At 36.0% G+C, this 21,584-nt stretch overlaps 6 protein-coding genes across 6 annotated transcripts; all 6 read left to right on the forward strand.

The window, feature by feature from the left end:
- The first annotated feature begins 55 nt into the window (after positions 1-55).
- Positions 56-1,286, forward strand: LOC149373854 (mRNA cap guanine-N(7) methyltransferase-like). The gene is made up of 5 exons (XM_089595427.1): positions 56-115; positions 207-388; positions 469-678; positions 902-1,053; positions 1,128-1,286. Exons 1-5 carry the CDS (start codon positions 56-58, stop codon positions 1,160-1,162), a joined length of 639 nt encoding a protein of 212 aa, XP_089451553.1. The 3' UTR covers positions 1,163-1,286.
- A 1,713-nt stretch (positions 1,287-2,999) lies between these two features.
- On the forward strand, positions 3,000-5,403 carry LOC149373855 (mRNA cap guanine-N(7) methyltransferase-like). The gene is made up of 7 exons (XM_089595343.1): positions 3,000-3,593; positions 3,676-3,865; positions 3,937-4,232; positions 4,324-4,505; positions 4,586-4,795; positions 5,019-5,170; positions 5,245-5,403. The coding sequence occupies exons 1-7, from the start codon at positions 3,555-3,557 to the stop codon at positions 5,277-5,279; spliced, it is 1,104 nt and encodes a 367-aa protein (XP_089451469.1). The 5' UTR covers positions 3,000-3,554; the 3' UTR covers positions 5,280-5,403.
- Positions 5,404-7,115: 1,712 nt separating this feature from the next.
- LOC149373856 (mRNA cap guanine-N(7) methyltransferase-like) lies at positions 7,116-9,519 on the forward strand. Its single transcript, XM_089595342.1, has 7 exons — positions 7,116-7,709; positions 7,792-7,981; positions 8,053-8,348; positions 8,440-8,621; positions 8,702-8,911; positions 9,135-9,286; positions 9,361-9,519. The coding sequence occupies exons 1-7, from the start codon at positions 7,671-7,673 to the stop codon at positions 9,393-9,395; spliced, it is 1,104 nt and encodes a 367-aa protein (XP_089451468.1). The 5' UTR covers positions 7,116-7,670; the 3' UTR covers positions 9,396-9,519.
- A 1,712-nt stretch (positions 9,520-11,231) lies between these two features.
- Positions 11,232-13,635, forward strand: LOC149373857 (mRNA cap guanine-N(7) methyltransferase-like). The gene is made up of 7 exons (XM_089595341.1): positions 11,232-11,825; positions 11,908-12,097; positions 12,169-12,464; positions 12,556-12,737; positions 12,818-13,027; positions 13,251-13,402; positions 13,477-13,635. Exons 1-7 carry the CDS (start codon positions 11,787-11,789, stop codon positions 13,509-13,511), a joined length of 1,104 nt encoding a protein of 367 aa, XP_089451467.1. The 5' UTR covers positions 11,232-11,786; the 3' UTR covers positions 13,512-13,635.
- Positions 13,636-16,194: 2,559 nt separating this feature from the next.
- LOC149373858 (mRNA cap guanine-N(7) methyltransferase-like) lies at positions 16,195-17,751 on the forward strand. Its single transcript, XM_089595428.1, has 6 exons — positions 16,195-16,213; positions 16,285-16,580; positions 16,672-16,853; positions 16,934-17,143; positions 17,367-17,518; positions 17,593-17,751. Exons 1-6 carry the CDS (start codon positions 16,195-16,197, stop codon positions 17,625-17,627), a joined length of 894 nt encoding a protein of 297 aa, XP_089451554.1. The 3' UTR covers positions 17,628-17,751.
- A 2,522-nt stretch (positions 17,752-20,273) lies between these two features.
- On the forward strand, positions 20,274-21,408 carry LOC149373859 (mRNA cap guanine-N(7) methyltransferase-like). The gene is made up of 5 exons (XM_089595429.1): positions 20,274-20,310; positions 20,401-20,696; positions 20,788-20,969; positions 21,050-21,259; positions 21,396-21,408. Exons 1-5 carry the CDS (start codon positions 20,274-20,276, stop codon positions 21,406-21,408), a joined length of 738 nt encoding a protein of 245 aa, XP_089451555.1.
- Positions 21,409-21,584: the final 176 nt, after the last annotated feature.

Below are 21,584 nucleotides of genomic sequence, written 5' to 3' on the forward strand. Positions count from 1 at the left end.
TGTGTTTGATATTGCCGAAGAGTCAGTGAAGGAGTGCAGTGATCGCTGTGTACAAATGTCCGAAAAACGTGAGCTACCTTTTAGAGCTGAGTTTATAGTGCATGACTGTACAAAGGTAACCTTACGTCGAAATGAACAATCATTTGTGATATTCAAATGTGAAATATAAAGTGCTATTCTCAAAACGATAACGATTCTGTTTTCAGGCTGGTCTTGCAAAAAAATTTGTACACAAAAAACAGCTATTTGACCTAGTTAGTTGTCAGTTTGCTCTGCATTATGGCTTTGAATCTCGGAGGCAAGCCAAGAACTTGCTCAAAAATGCTAGCAGGAACTTGAGGTCTGGTGGCTATTTCATTGGTACAATGCCCAATGAAAGTGAACTACTGTAATTAGCGTTATATATTATTGAATTTCGTTTTTTAATAATTATATAACTGAAAATAATTGTCTTGTTTGTAATTTCAGGTCTAGATGGTATGCTACAAAGGAAAACAAATATGGCAACAATATTTACGATGTTGAATTTTACTGCGACAAATTGAATCCACCTTTTTATGGTGCCAAATATCATTTCTATTTGAAAGACGCAGTTAATTGTCCTGAATTTCTTGTTAATTCTGCTGTCTTACAGCAATTAGCTTTGAAGTATGGCCTTGAATTCATAGTGTTCAAAAGGTATGTACATGCACAAGTATTTTATAGTAATTTTATATTATTCCTAGAAAAATTCAGCTAAAATGCTTTAATTTTTTGCCTTTGGTTAGTATTTACTTATTTTGATTATGTATGAATACTTATTATTTTGTAGATTATGTAACTAACTCAATGCAAAATACTTTACACAGTAAATTTTAAAAAACATGCATGTTAAATTAATAATGAACTTTTTGTTTTATAGTTTTAGTGACTATTTTGACAAAATGAAGGAAGTAGGCAAACAGCTTATGCATAGAATGCAAGTATCATATCCCCCGAATTACAAAAATCCCAATTTAAGGAACTCTCACAATAGTTGCAGGACTCTTTCGCAAGCCGAATGGGAAGTTATAAGTAAGTATCTCTACGAACAATAAATCCATGCAAATTTTATAAACGTCTGATTAATTTGTTGTATTTTCTTTCAGCGCTTTACTCGGTTTTTGTTTTTCAAAAAAAGTAAAGTTAGATATTCAAATGGTTTTTGAGTTGCGTGAATCAAATCATTCATACGAATTACATGAACTGTACATTTAAAACGTTTACAAGAAAAACTTGATATAAATTTAAGTGATGTATATATTATATTTAAGGCTGTGAATATGTTTAGTAAGTGTAAGGCAATTCAATTTACAACATTAGATTATAAACTGTTTTACTTAAGTTATTAATAGATAAAAATAAATAATAAGTTTGTTAATAAAGGAAATTTTTTTTACATTTTGTCTAATAGTTTTAACAATATTTGGAGTGTATTGAAAATTACAGTTACTATTGCTCTTAAAAGTATTTTTTATTAAGCCATTGAAATGGGAAAACACACTAGTTGAAAAGACTTTGGTTGACACTACTTGTGTGGTGTAGAAAATTATTTTTTAATAACCGACATGCATTCTATGATTATAAAAAAGTGTCATGCTGAATTTTTAAAATAGAGTTTGATGTTTCAGTTTCAATTCATAGAGTTAATAAGATTTTGTACAGATGGATATTAGAAATTTGCGCTCATATTTATAATAGGTATCTCAATCCCATGTAATAAATCTAAAAAATAATAACTGATGATAAAAAAATGATGAGAATTACAAAAGACCAGATTTAAGTCAAGTAATAAAATTTAATAAGTCAAACTATTTTATTGTTTTAATGTTATTTTTTACCAAGTCACCGTGGCTGCAGTCTATAGTCGCAGGGGCCATTCACATTCACCCACTCACCCCTTATGCGTGGGTTGCTCCACTTGTCACAGATCACAGTCCTCACTGCAGTGTTTAATTGACTTTTCTCGAGAGCTCTACCATTTATGTGGAGGAGCCCCCATATCTCAGGTGTCCAGTATCCAGTGAACACCGTCCACTCCTCGTCGGTTAAGCCGGCGCTCTCTGCCGAAGCATCAGATCCAATGCTTATTAGCATCCCTGGAAAACTCCGTATTTCACGAGGTAACTCCCTTTATGCCTGGTGCTTCAGGCCTGAAAAACCTGTGGCCCCTATGTGGACAAGGAAAAAAACCACACAGAAGGAAAATTCCACGGAAAAACCGGCCCCGAAACAGCCGGGGTTTAAATAAACTTTTTCAGATGATATCTTTAGATATCTATACTTACTGTTGTGTGTTGTCGTGTTGTCAGGTATTTGATGAATCTGATCACAAAAACCATTCGTTGTCATTTATATTTCGTTTGATTTCGTTCGAACCCCCTTAGCTTAGTTTAGTCAGTTTTGTTAATTTCGAAATCTCTGTGAAGGACTTGATTTATTTCGAGGATTGGACAACGAGCCTGAAAATAAAAGGAAACAAGCTATCACCTTATTAGATTCGACATTCGACCATTTCAGAATTCAGTGCTTTCAAAAAAAAGACGCTGAACTACCTTACGGACTGCTGCTCACGTGATCAAGACATGGGGTGTTTTCCGCAATCGTCACCAGCAAGTAATTTAAGGTTGCGCTCTACGTTACCGTCAAGTCGGTAAGTCAACTACCTTGAATTAAACTGGCGCTCTATTCCGTAATCTGGCCAGTTAAAACAGCAGACGACGTGAAAGTCGAGAAAAAAGTGTAAAGATTTCATCGCTGTTGACTGTCGTCTGCTGTTTTTACTGGCCAGATTACGGAACAGAGCGCCAGTTCAATTCAAGGTAGTTGACTTACCGACCTGACGGTAACGTAGAGCGCAACCTTAAATTACTTGCTGGTGACGATTGCGGAAAACACCCATGTTAGGTTAGACGGGCAAACGGCAAAAGCCAAGGCTGCAAAGCAGCGAAAAACTCATAAGAGGTAGCTCGATTGCTCGATCGAATGACTCGGAACCTCGGAAGACTCAAAATTCGTAAACTTGGAAGTTGAAAGTCGGAAGCGATTAAGTGAAAAGTAGAGGGTGTAGTGTAAGTAGTGATACACCAAATTGCAAAAAAAACACGCACGCACCGTACGCACGACTCACGGTTTAGTCCAAGAACAAGAACCAACCGGCTCCTGACTTAACCTTCAATTCGTGTTGTAGAATTTGGAACAATTGTAACGAGAAATACAAGACAAGAGGCTTATTAATATCCTAGTTGATACAATAAATAGATTTATAAATAATAATTAACTCTATCAGGAACCGGCACTGGCCGCCGGGTATAAATTAAACCACGGTTGTCTCGATAGCTCGGTACCTTTCAGTGACATCCCATCCCTCTGTAAGATAGACTCACTTGCTCACTTAGTTTCGTACTCGAGCGACGATTGTGCGTTGGTGTTTTTAAAATATAACTCTTTTATCATATCCCGTCACCGCGTACTCTGGTGCATCTGTAGTATCTGTATACCTAACCGGACGTGCCGGTAGCAGAGACGGTCCACGTATGCGGCCAGCACCAGCACATACATACAACCCCAACATGGTATGTAGGGACCAGGAGTGAAGCTGTGCTTTATTTTTTAACATTTTCAGATTGTTAACAAAGTCTAATTTTAATCTTGTAGAAAAACAAATCCACACTATCGACGTCAAGATTCTCGAGGAGAAGAAAAAAACGAGCTGTAAAAAAAAATTTAACATCTGTCGTAGCTAAACATTACAATGCAAGAAAAGGTGCGAGTTACATAGACAGAAATAAATGTCACATTCTCAACTTGAGAAATTTCAACAACTGGGTGAAAAGTACTTTGATCAGTAAGTGTGTCAAAAAAGAATTAAGGTTATTCTGTGTATGTTCACAATTGTAATTGTGCCTTTGGTTACAGAAAAATACGTTGACAAAATCAAACGAAAAAAAGACAGAAGGGCTGCCAAAAAAGCACGGAAGAGCATGGTACCAGTCCCCAATGATGGGTATAGTCAGCACAAAATCAAAGTATTGGACTTGTGTTGTGGAAAAGGAGGAGATTTGCTCAAGTGGGAAAAGTCGAATGTCACGCATTTGACGTGTGTTGATATTGCCGAAGAGTCAGTGAAGGAGTGCAGTGATCGCTGTGTGCAAATGTCCGAAAAACGTGAGCTACCTTTTAGAGCTGAGTTTATAGTGCATGACTGTACAAAGGTAACCTTACGTCGAAATGAACAATCATTTGTGATATTCAAATGTGAAATATAAAGTGCTATTCTCAAAACGATAACGATTCTGTTTTCAGGCTGGTCTTGCAAAAAAATTTGTACACAAAAAACAGCTATTTGACCTAGTTAGTTGTCAGTTTGCTCTGCATTATGGCTTTGAATCTCGGAGGCAAGCCAAGAACTTGCTCAAAAATGCTAGCAGGAACTTGAGGTCTGGTGGCTATTTCATTGGTACAATGCCCAATGAAAGTGAACTACTGTAATTAGCGTTATATATTATTGAATTTCGTTTTTTAATAATTATATAACTGAAAATAATTGTCTTGTTTGTAATTTCAGGTCTAGATGGTATGCTACAAAGGAAAACAAATATGGCAACAATATTTACGATGTTGAATTTTACTGCGACAAATTGAATCCACCTTTTTATGGTGCCAAATATCATTTCTATTTGAAAGACGCAGTTAATTGTCCTGAATTTCTTGTTAATTCTGCTGTCTTACAGCAATTAGCTTTGAAGTATGGCCTTGAATTCATAGTGTTCAAAAGGTATGTACATGCACAAGTATTTTATAGTAATTTTATATTATTCCTAGAAAAATTCAGCTAAAATGCTTTAATTTTTTGCCTTTGGTTAGTATTTACTTATTTTGATTATGTATGAATACTTATTATTTTGTAGATTATGTAACTAACTCAATGCAAAATACTTTACACAGTAAATTTTAAAAAACATGCATGTTAAATTAATAATGAACTTTTTGTTTTATAGTTTTAGTGACTATTTTGACAAAATGAAGGAAGTAGGCAAACAGCTTATGCATAGAATGCAAGTATCATATCCCCCGAATTACAAAAATCCCAATTTAAGGAACTCTCACAATAGTTGCAGGACTCTTTCGCAAGCCGAATGGGAAGTTATAAGTAAGTATCTCTACGAACAATAAATCCATGCAAATTTTATAAACGTCTGATTAATTTGTTGTATTTTCTTTCAGCGCTTTACTCGGTTTTTGTTTTTCAAAAAAAGTAAAGTTAGATATTCAAATGGTTTTTGAGTTGCGTGAATCAAATCATTCATACGAATTACATGAACTGTACATTTAAAACGTTTACAAGAAAAACTTGATATAAATTTAAGTGATGTATATATTATATTTAAGGCTGTGAATATGTTTAGTAAGTGTAAGGCAATTCAATTTACAACATTAGATTATAAACTGTTTTACTTAAGTTATTAATAGATAAAAATAAATAATAAGTTTGTTAATAAAGGAAATTTTTTTTACATTTTGTCTAATAGTTTTAACAATATTTGGAGTGTATTGAAAATTACAGTTACTATTGCTCTTAAAAGTATTTTTTATTAAGCCATTGAAATGGGAAAACACACTAGTTGAAAAGACTTTGGTTGACACTACTTGTGTGGTGTAGAAAATTATTTTTTAATAACCGACATGCATTCTATGATTATAAAAAAGTGTCATGCTGAATTTTTAAAATAGAGTTTGATGTTTCAGTTTCAATTCATAGAGTTAATAAGATTTTGTACAGATGGATATTAGAAATTTGCGCTCATATTTATAATAGGTATCTCAATCCCATGTAATAAATCTAAAAAATAATAACTGATGATAAAAAAATGATGAGAATTACAAAAGACCAGATTTAAGTCAAGTAATAAAATTTAATAAGTCAAACTATTTTATTGTTTTAATGTTATTTTTTACCAAGTCACCGTGGCTGCAGTCTATAGTCGCAGGGGCCATTCACATTCACCCACTCACCCCTTATGCGTGGGTTGCTCCACTTGTCACAGATCACAGTCCTCACTGCAGTGTTTAATTGACTTTTCTCGAGAGCTCTACCATTTATGTGGAGGAGCCCCCATATCTCAGGTGTCCAGTATCCAGTGAACACCGTCCACTCCTCGTCGGTTAAGCCGGCGCTCTCTGCCGAAGCATCAGATCCAATGCTTATTAGCATCCCTGGAAAACTCCGTATTTCACGAGGTAACTCCCTTTATGCCTGGTGCTTCAGGCCTGAAAACCTGTGGCCCCTATGTGGACAAGGAAAAAAACCACACAGAAGGAAAATTCCACGGAAAAACCGGCCCCGAAACAGCCGGGGTTTAAATAAACTTTTTCAGATGATATCTTTAGATATCTATACTTACTGTTGTGTGTTGTCGTGTTGTCAGGTATTTGATGAATCTGATCACAAAAACCATTCGTTGTCATTTATATTTCGTTTGATTTCGTTCGAACCCCCTTAGCTTAGTTTAGTCAGTTTTGTTAATTTCGAAATCTCTGTGAAGGACTTGATTTATTTCGAGGATTGGACAACGAGCCTGAAAATAAAAGGAAACAAGCTATCACCTTATTAGATTCGACATTCGACCATTTCAGAATTCAGTGCTTTCAAAAAAAAGACGCTGAACTACCTTACCGACTGCTGCTCACGTGATCAAGACATGGGGTGTTTTCCGCAATCGTCACCAGCAAGTAATTTAAGGTTGCGCTCTACGTTACCGTCAAGTCGGTAAGTCAACTACCTTGAATTAAACTGGCGCTCTATTCCGTAATCTGGCCAGTTAAAACAGCAGACGACGTGAAAGTCGAGAAAAAAGTGTAAAGATTTCATCGCTGTTGACTGTCGTCTGCTGTTTTTACTGGCCAGATTACGGAACAGAGCGCCAGTTCAATTCAAGGTAGTTGACTTACCGACCTGACGGTAACGTAGAGCGCAACCTTAAATTACTTGCTGGTGACGATTGCGGAAAACACCCATGTTAGGTTAGACGGGCAAACGGCAAAAGCCAAGGCTGCAAAGCAGCGAAAAACTCATAAGAGGTAGCTCGATTGCTCGATCGAATGACTCGGAACCTCGGAAGACTCAAAATTCGTAAACTTGGAAGTTGAAAGTCGGAAGCGATTAAGTGAAAAGTAGAGGGTGTAGTGTAAGTAGTGATACACCAAATTGCAAAAAAAACACGCACGCACCGTACGCACGACTCACGGTTTAGTCCAAGAACAAGAACCAACCGGCTCCTGACTTAACCTTCAATTCGTGTTGTAGAATTTGGAACAATTGTAACGAGAAATACAAGACAAGAGGCTTATTAATATCCTAGTTGATACAATAAATAGATTTATAAATAATAATTAACTCTATCAGGAACCGGCACTGGCCGCCGGGTATAAATTAAACCACGGTTGTCTCGATAGCTCGGTACCTTTCAGTGACATCCCATCCCTCTGTAAGATAGACTCACTTGCTCACTTAGTTTCGTACTCGAGCGACGATTGTGCGTTGGTGTTTTTAAAATATAACTCTTTTATCATATCCCGTCACCGCGTACTCTGGTGCATCTGTAGTATCTGTATACCTAACCGGACGTGCCGGTAGCAGAGACGGTCCACGTATGCGGCCAGCACCAGCACATACATACAACCCCAACATGGTATGTAGGGACCAGGAGTGAAGCTGTGCTTTATTTTTTAACATTTTCAGATTGTTAACAAAGTCTAATTTTAATCTTGTAGAAAAACAAATCCACACTATCGACGTCAAGATTCTCGAGGAGAAGAAAAAAACGAGCTGTAAAAAAAAATTTAACATCTGTCGTAGCTAAACATTACAATGCAAGAAAAGGTGCGAGTTACATAGACAGAAATAAATGTCACATTCTCAACTTGAGAAATTTCAACAACTGGGTGAAAAGTACTTTGATCAGTAAGTGTGTCAAAAAAGAATTAAGGTTATTCTGTGTATGTTCACAATTGTAATTGTGCCTTTGGTTACAGAAAAATACGTTGACAAAATCAAACGAAAAAAAGACAGAAGGGCTGCCAAAAAAGCACGGAAGAGCATGGTACCAGTCCCCAATGATGGGTATAGTCAGCACAAAATCAAAGTATTGGACTTGTGTTGTGGAAAAGGAGGAGATTTGCTCAAGTGGGAAAAGTCGAATGTCACGCATTTGACGTGTGTTGATATTGCCGAAGAGTCAGTGAAGGAGTGCAGTGATCGCTGTGTGCAAATGTCCGAAAAACGTGAGCTACCTTTTAGAGCTGAGTTTATAGTGCATGACTGTACAAAGGTAACCTTACGTCGAAATGAACAATCATTTGTGATATTCAAATGTGAAATATAAAGTGCTATTCTCAAAACGATAACGATTCTGTTTTCAGGCTGGTCTTGCAAAAAAATTTGTACACAAAAAACAGCTATTTGACCTAGTTAGTTGTCAGTTTGCTCTGCATTATGGCTTTGAATCTCGGAGGCAAGCCAAGAACTTGCTCAAAAATGCTAGCAGGAACTTGAGGTCTGGTGGCTATTTCATTGGTACAATGCCCAATGAAAGTGAACTACTGTAATTAGCGTTATATATTATTGAATTTCGTTTTTTAATAATTATATAACTGAAAATAATTGTCTTGTTTGTAATTTCAGGTCTAGATGGTATGCTACAAAGGAAAACAAATATGGCAACAATATTTACGATGTTGAATTTTACTGCGACAAATTGAATCCACCTTTTTATGGTGCCAAATATCATTTCTATTTGAAAGACGCAGTTAATTGTCCTGAATTTCTTGTTAATTCTGCTGTCTTACAGCAATTAGCTTTGAAGTATGGCCTTGAATTCATAGTGTTCAAAAGGTATGTACATGCACAAGTATTTTATAGTAATTTTATATTATTCCTAGAAAAATTCAGCTAAAATGCTTTAATTTTTTGCCTTTGGTTAGTATTTACTTATTTTGATTATGTATGAATACTTATTATTTTGTAGATTATGTAACTAACTCAATGCAAAATACTTTACACAGTAAATTTTAAAAAACATGCATGTTAAATTAATAATGAACTTTTTGTTTTATAGTTTTAGTGACTATTTTGACAAAATGAAGGAAGTAGGCAAACAGCTTATGCATAGAATGCAAGTATCATATCCCCCGAATTACAAAAATCCCAATTTAAGGAACTCTCACAATAGTTGCAGGACTCTTTCGCAAGCCGAATGGGAAGTTATAAGTAAGTATCTCTACGAACAATAAATCCATGCAAATTTTATAAACGTCTGATTAATTTGTTGTATTTTCTTTCAGCGCTTTACTCGGTTTTTGTTTTTCAAAAAAAGTAAAGTTAGATATTCAAATGGTTTTTGAGTTGCGTGAATCAAATCATTCATACGAATTACATGAACTGTACATTTAAAACGTTTACAAGAAAAACTTGATATAAATTTAAGTGATGTATATATTATATTTAAGGCTGTGAATATGTTTAGTAAGTGTAAGGCAATTCAATTTACAACATTAGATTATAAACTGTTTTACTTAAGTTATTAATAGATAAAAATAAATAATAAGTTTGTTAATAAAGGAAATTTTTTTTACATTTTGTCTAATAGTTTTAACAATATTTGGAGTGTATTGAAAATTACAGTTACTATTGCTCTTAAAAGTATTTTTTATTAAGCCATTGAAATGGGAAAACACACTAGTTGAAAAGACTTTGGTTGACACTACTTGTGTGGTGTAGAAAATTATTTTTTAATAACCGACATGCATTCTATGATTATAAAAAAGTGTCATGCTGAATTTTTAAAATAGAGTTTGATGTTTCAGTTTCAATTCATAGAGTTAATAAGATTTTGTACAGATGGATATTAGAAATTTGCGCTCATATTTATAATAGGTATCTCAATCCCATGTAATAAATCTAAAAAATAATAACTGATGATAAAAAAATGATGAGAATTACAAAAGACCAGATTTAAGTCAAGTAATAAAATTTAATAAGTCAAACTATTTTATTGTTTTAATGTTATTTTTTACCAAGTCACCGTGGCTGCAGTCTATAGTCGCAGGGGCCATTCACATTCACCCACTCACCCCTTATGCGTGGGTTGCTCCACTTGTCACAGATCACAGTCCTCACTGCAGTGTTTAATTGACTTTTCTCGAGAGCTCTACCATTTATGTGGAGGAGCCCCCATATCTCAGGTGTCCAGTATCCAGTGAACACCGTCCACTCCTCGTCGGTTAAGCCGGCGCTCTCTGCCGAAGCATCAGATCCAATGCTTATTAGCATCCCTGGAAAACTCCGTATTTCACGAGGTAACTCCCTTTATGCCTGGTGCTTCAGGCCTGAAAACCTGTGGCCCCTATGTGGACAAGGAAAAAAACCACACAGAAGGAAAATTCCACGGAAAAACCGGCCCCGAAACAGCCGGGGTTTAAATAAACTTTTTCAGATGATATCTTTAGATATCTATACTTACTGTTGTGTGTTGTCGTGTTGTCAGGTATTTGATGAATCTGATCACAAAAACCATTCGTTGTCATTTATATTTCGTTTGATTTCGTTCGAACCCCCTTAGCTTAGTTTAGTCAGTTTTGTTAATTTCGAAATCTCTGTGAAGGACTTGATTTATTTCGAGGATTGGACAACGAGCCTGAAAATAAAAGGAAACAAGCTATCACCTTATTAGATTCGACATTCGACCATTTCAGAATTCAGTGCTTTCAAAAAAAAGACGCTGAACTACCTTACGGACTGCTGCTCACGTGATCAAGACATGGGGTGTTTTCCGCAATCGTCACCAGCAAGTAATTTAAGGTTGCGCTCTACGTTACCGTCAAGTCGGTAAGTCAACTACCTTGAATTAAACTGGCGCTCTATTCCGTAATCTGGCCAGTTAAAACAGCAGACGACGTGAAAGTCGAGAAAAAAGTGTAAAGATTTCATCGCTGTTGACTGTCGTCTGCTGTTTTTACTGGCCAGATTACGGAACAGAGCGCCAGTTCAATTCAAGGTAGTTGACTTACCGACCTGACGGTAACGTAGAGCGCAACCTTAAATTACTTGCTGGTGACGATTGCGGAAAACACCCATGTTAGGTTAGACGGGCAAACGGCAAAAGCCAAGGCTGCAAAGCAGCGAAAAACTCATAAGAGGTAGCTCGATTGCTCGATCGAATGACTCGGAACCTCGGAAGACTCAAAATTCGTAAACTTGGAAGTTGAAAGTCGGAAGCGATTAAGTGAAAAGTAGAGGGTGTAGTGTAAGTAGTGATACACCAAATTGCAAAAAAAACACGCACGCACCGTACGCACGACTCACGGTTTAGTCCAAGAACAAGAACCAACCGGCTCCTGACTTAACCTTCAATTCGTGTTGTAGAATTTGGAACAATTGTAACGAGAAATACAAGACAAGAGGCTTATTAATATCCTAGTTGATACAATAAATAGATTTATAAATAATAATTAACTCTATCAGGAACCGGCACTGGCCGCCGGGTATAAATTAAACCACGGTTGTCTCGATAGCTCGGTACCTTTCAGTGACATCCCATCCCTCTGTAAGATAGACTCACTTGCTCACTTAGTTTCGTACTCGAGCGACGATTGTGCGTTGGTGTTTTTAAAATATAACTCTTTTATCATATCCCGTCACCGCGTACTCTGGTGCATCTGTAGTATCTGTATACCTAACCGGACGTGCCGGTAGCAGAGACGGTCCACGTATGCGGCCAGCACCAGCACATACATACAACCCCAACATGGTATGTAGGGACCAGGAGTGAAGCTGTGCTTTATTTTTTAACATTTTCAGATTGTTAACAAAGTCTAATTTTAATCTTGTAGAAAAACAAATCCACACTATCGACGTCAAGATTCTCGAGGAGAAGAAAAAAACGAGCTGTAAAAAAAAATTTAACATCTGTCGTAGCTAAACATTACAATGCAAGAAAAGGTGCGAGTTACATAGACAGAAATAAATGTCACATTCTCAACTTGAGAAATTTCAACAACTGGGTGAAAAGTACTTTGATCAGTAAGTGTGTCAAAAAAGAATTAAGGTTATTCTGTGTATGTTCACAATTGTAATTGTGCCTTTGGTTACAGAAAAATACGTTGACAAAATCAAACGAAAAAAAGACAGAAGGGCTGCCAAAAAAGCACGGAAGAGCATGGTACCAGTCCCCAATGATGGGTATAGTCAGCACAAAATCAAAGTATTGGACTTGTGTTGTGGAAAAGGAGGAGATTTGCTCAAGTGGGAAAAGTCGAATGTCACGCATTTGACGTGTGTTGATATTGCCGAAGAGTCAGTGAAGGAGTGCAGTGATCGCTGTGTGCAAATGTCCGAAAAACGTGAGCTACCTTTTAGAGCTGAGTTTATAGTGCATGACTGTACAAAGGTAACCTTACGTCGAAATGAACAATCATTTGTGATATTCAAATGTGAAATATAAAGTGCTATTCTCAAAACGATAACGATTCTGTTTTCAGGCTGGTCTTGCAAAAAAATTTGTACACAAAAAACAGCTATTTGACCTAGTTAGTTGTCAGTTTGCTCTGCATTATGGCTTTGAATCTCGGAGGCAAGCCAAGAACTTGCTCAAAAATGCTAGCAGGAACTTGAGGTCTGGTGGCTATTTCATTGGTACAATGCCCAATGAAAGTGAACTACTGTAATTAGCGTTATATATTATTGAATTTCGTTTTTTAATAATTATATAACTGAAAATAATTGTCTTGTTTGTAATTTCAGGTCTAGATGGTATGCTACAAAGGAAAACAAATATGGCAACAATATTTACGATGTTGAATTTTACTGCGACAAATTGAATCCACCTTTTTATGGTGCCAAATATCATTTCTATTTGAAAGACGCAGTTAATTGTCCTGAATTTCTTGTTAATTCTGCTGTCTTACAGCAATTAGCTTTGAAGTATGGCCTTGAATTCATAGTGTTCAAAAGGTATGTACATGCACAAGTATTTTATAGTAATTTTATATTATTCCTAGAAAAATTCAGCTAAAATGCTTTAATTTTTTGCCTTTGGTTAGTATTTACTTATTTTGATTATGTATGAATACTTATTATTTTGTAGATTATGTAACTAACTCAATGCAAAATACTTTACACAGTAAATTTTAAAAAACATGCATGTTAAATTAATAATGAACTTTTTGTTTTATAGTTTTAGTGACTATTTTGACAAAATGAAGGAAGTAGGCAAACAGCTTATGCATAGAATGCAAGTATCATATCCCCCGAATTACAAAAATCCCAATTTAAGGAACTCTCACAATAGTTGCAGGACTCTTTCGCAAGCCGAATGGGAAGTTATAAGTAAGTATCTCTACGAACAATAAATCCATGCAAATTTTATAAACGTCTGATTAATTTGTTGTATTTTCTTTCAGCGCTTTACTCGGTTTTTGTTTTTCAAAAAAAGTAAAGTTAGATATTCAAATGGTTTTTGAGTTGCGTGAATCAAATCATTCATACGAATTACATGAACTGTACATTTAAAACGTTTACAAGAAAAACTTGATATAAATTTAAGTGATGTATATATTATATTTAAGGCTGTGAATATGTTTAGTAAGTGTAAGGCAATTCAATTTACAACATTAGATTATAAACTGTTTTACTTAAGTTATTAATAGATAAAAATAAATAATAAGTTTGTTAATAAAGGAAATTTTTTTTACATTTTGTCTAATAGTTTTAACAATATTTGGAGTGTATTGAAAATTACAGTTACTATTGCTCTTAAAAGTATTTTTTATTAAGCCATTGAAATGGGAAAACACACTAGTTGAAAAGACTTTGGTTGACACTACTTGTGTGGTGTAGAAAATTATTTTTTAATAACCGACATGCATTCTATGATTATAAAAAAGTGTCATGCTGAATTTTTAAAATAGAGTTTGATGTTTCAGTTTCAATTCATAGAGTTAATAAGATTTTGTACAGATGGATATTAGAAATTTGCGCTCATATTTATAATAGGTATCTCAATCCCATGTAATAAATCTAAAAAATAATAACTGATGATAAAAAAATGATGAGAATTACAAAAGACCAGATTTAAGTCAAGTAATAAAATTTAATAAGTCAAACTATTTTATTGTTTTAATGTTATTTTTTACCAAGTCACCGTGGCTGCAGTCTATAGTCGCAGGGGCCATTCACATTCACCCACTCACCCCTTATGCGTGGGTTGCTCCACTTGTCACAGATCACAGTCCTCACTGCAGTGTTTAATTGACTTTTCTCGAGAGCTCTACCATTTATGTGGAGGAGCCCCCATATCTCAGGTGTCCAGTATCCAGTGAACACCGTCCACTCCTCGTCGGTTAAGCCGGCGCTCTCTGCCGAAGCATCAGATCCAATGCTTATTAGCATCCCTGGAAAACTCCGTATTTCACGAGGTAACTCCCTTTATGCCTGGTGCTTCAGGCCTGAAAACCTGTGGCCCCTATGTGGACAAGGAAAAAAACCACACAGAAGGAAAATTCCACGGAAAAACCGGCCCCGAAACAGCCGGGGTTTAAATAAACTTTTTCAGATGATATCTTTAGATATCTATACTTACTGTTGTGTGTTGTCGTGTTGTCAGGTATTTGATGAATCTGATCACAAAAACCATTCGTTGTCATTTATATTTCGTTTGATTTCGTTCGAACCCCCTTAGCTTAGTTTAGTCAGTTTTGTTAATTTCGAAATCTCTGTGAAGGACTTGATTTATTTCGAGGATTGGACAACGAGCCTGAAAATAAAAGGAAACAAGCTATCACCTTATTAGATTCGACATTCGACCATTTCAGAATTCAGTGCTTTCAAAAAAAAGACGCTGAACTACCTTACCGACTGCTGCTCACGTGATCAAGACATGGGGTGTTTTCCGCAATCGTCACCAGCAAGTAATTTAAGGTTGCGCTCTACGTTACCGTCAAGTCGGTAAGTCAACTACCTTGAATTAAACTGGCGCTCTATTCCGTAATCTGGCCAGTTAAAACAGCAGACGACGTGAAAGTCGAGAAAAAAGTGTAAAGATTTCATCGCTGTTGACTGTCGTCTGCTGTTTTTACTGGCCAGATTACGGAACAGAGCGCCAGTTCAATTCAAGGTAGTTGACTTACCGACCTGACGGTAACGTAGAGCGCAACCTTAAATTACTTGCTGGTGACGATTGCGGAAAACACCCATGTTAGGTTAGACGGGCAAACGGCAAAAGCCAAGGCTGCAAAGCAGCGAAAAACTCATAAGAGGTAGCTCGATTGCTCGATCGAATGACTCGGAACCTCGGAAGACTCAAAATTCGTAAACTTGGAAGTTGAAAGTCGGAAGCGATTAAGTGAAAAGTAGAGGGTGTAGTGTAAGTAGTGATACACCAAATTGCAAAAAAAACACGCACGCACCGTACGCACGACTCACGGTTTAGTCCAAGAACAAGAACCAACCGGCTCCTGACTTAACCTTCAATTCGTGTTGTAGAATTTGGAACAATTGTAACGAGAAATACAAGACAAGAGGCTTATTAATATCCTAGTTGATACAATAAATAGATTTATAAATAATAATTAACTCTATCAGGAACCGGCACTGGCCGCCGGGTATAAATTAAACCACGGTTGTCTCGATAGCTCGGTACCTTTCAGTGACATCCCATCCCTCTGTAAGATAGACTCACTTGCTCACTTAGTTTCGTACTCGAGCGACGATTGTGCGTTGGTGTTTTTAAAATATAACTCTTTTATCATATCCCGTCACCGCGTACTCTGGTGCATCTGTAGTATCTGTATACCTAACCGGACGTGCCGGTAGCAGAGACGGTCCACGTATGCGGCCAGCACCAGCACATACATACAACCCCAACATGGTATGTAGGGACCAGGAGTGAAGCTGTGCTTTATTTTTTAACATTTTCAGATTGTTAACAAAGTCTAATTTTAATCTTGTAGAAAAACAAATCCACACTATCGACGTCAAGATTCTCGAGGAGAAGAAAAAAACGAGCTGTAAAAAAAAATTTAACATCTGTCGTAGCTAAACATTACAATGCAAGAAAAGGTGCGAGTTACATAGACAGAAATAAATGTCACATTCTCAACTTGAGAAATTTCAACAACTGGATGAAAAGTACTTTGATCAGTAAGTGTGTCAAAAAAGAATTAAGGTTATTCTGTGTATGTTCACAATTGTAATTGTGCCTTTGGTTACAGAAAAATACGTTGACAAAATCAAACGAAAAAAAGACAGAAGGGCTGCCAAAAAAGCACGGAAGAGCATGGTACCAGTCCCCAATGATGGGTATAGTCAGCACAAAATCAAAGTATTGGACTTGTGTTGTGGAAAAGGAGGAGATTTGCTCAAGTGGGAAAAGTCGAATGTCACGCATTTGACGTGTGTTGATATTGCCGAAGAGTCAGTGAAGGAGTGCAGTGATCGCTGTGTGCAAATGTCCGAAAAACGTGAGCTACCTTTTAGAGCTGAGTTTATAGTGCATGACTGTACAAAGGTAACCTTACGTCGAAATGAACAATCATTTGTGATATTCAAATGTGAAATATAAAGTGCTATTCTCAAAACGATAACGATTCTGTTTTCAGGCTGGTCTTGCAAAAAAATTTGTACACAAAAAACAGCTATTTGACCTAGTTAGTTGTCAGTTTGCTCTGCATTATGGCTTTGAATCTCGGAGGCAAGCCAAGAACTTGCTCAAAAATGCTAGCAGGAACTTGAGGTCTGGTGGCTATTTCATTGGTACAATGCCCAATGAAAGTGAACTACTGTAATTAGCGTTATATATTATTGAATTTCGTTTTTTAATAATTATATAACTGAAAATAATTGTCTTGTTTGTAATTTCAGGTCTAGATGGTATGCTACAAAGGAAAACAAATATGGCAACAATATTTACGATGTTGAATTTTACTGCGACAAATTGAATCCACCTTTTTATGGTGCCAAATATCATTTCTATTTGAAAGACGCAGTTAATTGTCCTGAATTTCTTGTTAATTCTGCTGTCTTACAGCAATTAGCTTTGAAGTATGGCCTTGAATTCATAGTGTTCAAAAGGTATGTACATGCACAAGTATTTTATAGTAATTTTATATTATTCCTAGAAAAATTCAGCTAAAATGCTTTAATTTTTTGCCTTTGGTTAGTATTTACTTATTTTGATTATGTATGAATACTTATTATTTTGTAGATTATGTAACTAACTCAATGCAAAATACTTTACACAGTAAATTTTAAAAAACATGCATGTTAAATTAATAATGAACTTTTTGTTTTATAGTTTTAGTGACTATTTTGACAAAATGAAGGAAGTAGGCAAACAGCTTATGCATAGAATGCAAGTATCATATCCCCCGAATTACAAAAATCCCAATTTAAGGAACTCTCACAATAGTTGCAGGACTCTTTCGCAAGCCGAATGGGAAGTTATAAGTAAGTATCTCTACGAACAATAAATCCATGCAAATTTTATAAACGTCTGATTAATTTGTTGTATTTTCTTTCAGCGCTTTACTCGGTTTTTGTTTTTCAAAAAAAGTAAAGTTAGATATTCAAATGGTTTTTGAGTTGCGTGAATCAAATCATTCATACGAATTACATGAACTGTACATTTAAAACGTTTACAAGAAAAACTTGATATAAATTTAAGTGATGTATATATTATATTTAAGGCTGTGAATATGTTTAGTAAGTGTAAGGCAATTCAATTTACAACATTAGATTATAAACTGTTTTACTTAAGTTATTAATAGATAAAAATAAATAATAAGTTTGTTAATAAAGGAAATTTTTTTTACATTTTGTCTAATAGTTTTAACAATATTTGGAGTGTATTGAAAATTACAGTTACTATTGCTCTTAAAAGTATTTTTTATTAAGCCATTGAAATGGGAAAACACACTAGTTGAAAAGACTTTGGTTGACACTACTTGTGTGGTGTAGAAAATTATTTTTTAATAACCGACATGCATTCTATGATTATAAAAAAGTGTCATGCTGAATTTTTAAAATAGAGTTTGATGTTTCAGTTTCAATTCATAGAGTTAATAAGATTTTGTACAGATGGATATTAGAAATTTGCGCTCATATTTATAATAGGTATCTCAATCCCATGTAATAAATCTAAAAAATAATAACTGATGATAAAAAAATGATGAAAATTACAAAAGACCAGATTTAAGTCAAGTAATAAAATTTAATAAGTCAAACTATTTTATTGTTTTAATGTTATTTTTTACCAAGTCACCGTGGCTGCAGTCTATAGTCGCAGGGGCCATTCACATTCACCCACTCACCCCTTATGCGTGGGTTGCTCCACTTGTCACAGATCACAGTCCTCACTGCAGTGTTTAATTGACTTTTCTCGAGAGCTCTACCATTTATGTGGAGGAGCCCCCATATCTCAGGTGTCCAGTATCCAGTGAACACCGTCCACTCCTCGTCGGTTAAGCCGGCGCTCTCTGCCGAAGCATCAGATCCAATGCTTATTAGCATCCCTGGAAAACTCCGTATTTCACGAGGTAACTCCCTATATGCCTGGTGCTTCAGGCCTGAAAACCTGTGGCCCCTATGTGGACAAGGAAAAAAACCACACAGAAGGAAAATTCCACGGAAAAACCGGCCCCGAAACAGCCGGGGTTTAAATAAACTTTTTCAGATGATATCTTTAGATATCTATACTTACTGTTGTGTGTTGTCGTGTTGTCAGGTATTTGATGAATCTGATCACAAAAACCATTCGTTGTCATTTATATTTCGTTTGATTTCGTTCGAACCCCCTTAGCTTAGTTTAGTCAGTTTTGTTAATTTCGAAATCTCTGTGAAGGACTTGATTTATTTCGAGGATTGGACAACGAGCCTGAAAATAAAAGGAAACAAGCTATCACCTTATTAGATTCGACATTCGACCATTTCAGAATTCAGTGCTTTCAAAAAAAAGACGCTGAACTACCTTACCGACTGCTGCTCACGTGATCAAGACATGGGGTGTTTTCCGCAATCGTCACCAGCAAGTAATTTAAGGTTGCGCTCTACGTTACCGTCAAGTCGGTAAGTCAACTACCTTGAATTAAACTGGCGCTCTATTCCGTAATCTGGCCAGTTAAAACAGCAGACGACGTGAAAGTCGAGAAAAAAGTGTAAAGATTTCATCGCTGTTGACTGTCGTCTGCTGTTTTTACTGGCCAGATTACGGAACAGAGCGCCAGTTCAATTCAAGGTAGTTGACTTACCGACCTGACGGTAACGTAGAGCGCAACCTTAAATTACTTGCTGGTGACGATTGCGGAAAACACCCATGTTAGGTTAGACGGGCAAACGGCAAAAGCCAAGGCTGCAAAGCAGCGAAAAACTCATAAGAGGTAGCTCGATTGCTCGATCGAATGACTCGGAACCTCGGAAGACTCAAAATTCGTAAACTTGGAAGTTGAAAGTCGGAAGCGATTAAGTGAAAAGTAGAGGGTGTAGTGTAAGTAGTGATACACCAAATTGCAAAAAAAACACGCACGCACCGTACGCACGACTCACGGTTTAGTCCAAGAACAAGAACCAACCGGCTCCTGACTTAACCTTCAATTCGTGTTGTAGAATTTGGAACAATTGTAACGAGAAATACAAGACAAGAGGCTTATTAATATCCTAGTTGATACAATAAATAGATTTATAAATAATAATTAACTCTATCAGGAACCGGCACTGGCCGCCGGGTATAAATTAAACCACGGTTGTCTCGATAGCTCGGTACCTTTCAGTGACATCCCATCCCTCTGTAAGATAGACTCACTTGCTCACTTAGTTTCGTACTCGAGCGACGATTGTGCGTTGGTGTTTTTAAAATATAACTCTTTTATCATATCCCGTCACCGCGTACTCTGGTGCATCTGTAGTATCTGTATACCTAACCGGACGTGCCGGTAGCAGAGACGGTCCACGTATGCGGCCAGCACCAGCACATACATACAACCCCAACATGGTATGTAGGGACCAGGAGTGAAGCTGTGCTTTATTTTTTAACATTTTCAGATTGTTAACAAAGTCTAATTTTAATCTTGTAGAAAAACAAATCCACACTATCGACGTCAAGATTCTCGAGGAGAAGAAAAAAACGAGCTGTAAAAAAAAATTTAACATCTGTCGTAGCTAAACATTACAATGCAAGAAAAGGTGCGAGTTACATAGACAGAAATAAATGTCACATTCTCAACTTGAGAAATTTCAACAACTGGGTGAAAAGTACTTTGATCAGTAAGTGTGTCAAAAAAGAATTAAGGTTATTCTGTGTATGTTCACAATTGTAATTGTGCCTTTGGTTACAGAAAAATACGTTGACAAAATCAAACGAAAAAAAGACAGAAGGGCTGCCAAAAAAGCACGGAAGAGCATGGTACCAGTCCCCAATGATGGGTATAGTCAGCACAAAATCAAAGTATTGGACTTGTGTTGTGGAAAAGGAGGAGATTTGCTCAAGTGGGAAAAGTCGAATGTCACGCATTTGACGTGTGTTGATATTGCCGAAGAGTCAGTGAAGGAGTGCAGTGATCGCTGTGTGCAAATGTCCGAAAAACGTGAGCTACCTTTTAGAGCTGAGTTTATAGTGCATGACTGTACAAAGGTAACCTTACGTCGAAATGAACAATCATTTGTGATATTCAAATGTGAAATATAAAGTGCTATTCTCAAAACGATAACGATTCTGTTTTCAGGCTGGTCTTGCAAAAAAATTTGTACACAAAAAACAGCTATTTGACCTAGTTAGTTGTCAGTTTGCTCTGCATTATGGCTTTGAATCTCGGAGGCAAGCCAAGAACTTGCTCAAAAATGCTAGCAGGAACTTGAGGTCTGGTGGCTATTTCATTGGTACAATGCCCAATGAAAGTGAACTACTGTAATTAGCGTTATATATTATTGAATTTCGTTTTTTAATAATTATATAACTGAAAATAATTGTCTTGTTTGTAATTTCAGGTCTAGATGGTATGCTACAAAGGAAAACAAATATGGCAACAATATTTACGATGTTGAATTTTACTGCGACAAATTGAATCCACCTTTTTATGGTGCCAAATATCATTTCTATTTGAAAGACGCAGTTAATTGTCCTGAATTTCTTGTTAATTCTGCTGTCTTACAGCAATTAGCTTTGAAGTATGGCCTTAAATTCATAGTGTTCAAAAGGTATGTACATGCTCAAGTATTTTATAGTAATTTTATATTATTCCTAGAAAAATTCAGCTAAAATGCTTTAATTTTTTGCCTTTGGTTAGTATTTACTTATTTTGATTATGTATCAATACTTATTATTATTTTGTAGATTATGTAACTAACTCAATGCAAAATACTTTACACAGTAAATTTTAAAAAACATGCATGTTAAATTAATAATGTACTTTTTGTTTTATAGTTTTAGTGACTATTTTGACAAAATGAAGGAAGTAGGCAAACAGCTTATGCATAGAATGCAAGTATCATATCCCGCGAATTACAAAAATCCCAATTTAAG

This window comes from Copidosoma floridanum, unplaced genomic scaffold (genome assembly GCF_036245765.1).
Source record: "Copidosoma floridanum isolate Cflo_tuat_1 unplaced genomic scaffold, Cflo_Japanese_pri ptg000025l, whole genome shotgun sequence".
NCBI classification, from domain to species: Eukaryota; Metazoa; Arthropoda; class Insecta; order Hymenoptera; family Encyrtidae; genus Copidosoma; species Copidosoma floridanum.

Excerpts from the sequence above, each read along its gene's own strand:
- LOC149373854 (XM_089595427.1), top strand. The coding sequence starts at position 56 with ATGTCCGAAAAACGTGAGCTACCTTTTAGAGCTGAGTTTATAGTGCAT. Across the intron at positions 116-206 it reads TAGTGCATGACTGTACAAAG|GCTGGTCTTGCAAAAAAATT; the intron begins GTAACCTTACGT and ends TTCTGTTTTCAG. Across the intron at positions 679-901 it reads GAATTCATAGTGTTCAAAAG|TTTTAGTGACTATTTTGACA; the intron begins GTATGTACATGC and ends TTTGTTTTATAG.
- LOC149373855 (XM_089595343.1), top strand. The coding sequence starts at position 3,555 with ATGCGGCCAGCACCAGCACATACATACAACCCCAACATG. Across the intron at positions 4,233-4,323 it reads TAGTGCATGACTGTACAAAG|GCTGGTCTTGCAAAAAAATT; the intron begins GTAACCTTACGT and ends TTCTGTTTTCAG. Across the intron at positions 4,506-4,585 it reads CCCAATGAAAGTGAACTACT|GTCTAGATGGTATGCTACAA; the intron begins GTAATTAGCGTT and ends TTGTAATTTCAG.
- LOC149373856 (XM_089595342.1), top strand. The coding sequence starts at position 7,671 with ATGCGGCCAGCACCAGCACATACATACAACCCCAACATG. Across the intron at positions 7,982-8,052 it reads GGTGAAAAGTACTTTGATCA|AAAAATACGTTGACAAAATC; the intron begins GTAAGTGTGTCA and ends CTTTGGTTACAG. Across the intron at positions 8,912-9,134 it reads GAATTCATAGTGTTCAAAAG|TTTTAGTGACTATTTTGACA; the intron begins GTATGTACATGC and ends TTTGTTTTATAG.
- LOC149373857 (XM_089595341.1), top strand. The coding sequence starts at position 11,787 with ATGCGGCCAGCACCAGCACATACATACAACCCCAACATG. Across the intron at positions 13,028-13,250 it reads GAATTCATAGTGTTCAAAAG|TTTTAGTGACTATTTTGACA; the intron begins GTATGTACATGC and ends TTTGTTTTATAG. Across the intron at positions 13,403-13,476 it reads AGCCGAATGGGAAGTTATAA|CGCTTTACTCGGTTTTTGTT; the intron begins GTAAGTATCTCT and ends ATTTTCTTTCAG.
- LOC149373858 (XM_089595428.1), top strand. Across the intron at positions 16,581-16,671 it reads TAGTGCATGACTGTACAAAG|GCTGGTCTTGCAAAAAAATT; the intron begins GTAACCTTACGT and ends TTCTGTTTTCAG. Across the intron at positions 16,854-16,933 it reads CCCAATGAAAGTGAACTACT|GTCTAGATGGTATGCTACAA; the intron begins GTAATTAGCGTT and ends TTGTAATTTCAG.
- LOC149373859 (XM_089595429.1), top strand. The coding sequence starts at position 20,274 with ATGTCACATTCTCAACTTGAGAAATTTCAACAACTGG. Across the intron at positions 20,697-20,787 it reads TAGTGCATGACTGTACAAAG|GCTGGTCTTGCAAAAAAATT; the intron begins GTAACCTTACGT and ends TTCTGTTTTCAG. Across the intron at positions 20,970-21,049 it reads CCCAATGAAAGTGAACTACT|GTCTAGATGGTATGCTACAA; the intron begins GTAATTAGCGTT and ends TTGTAATTTCAG.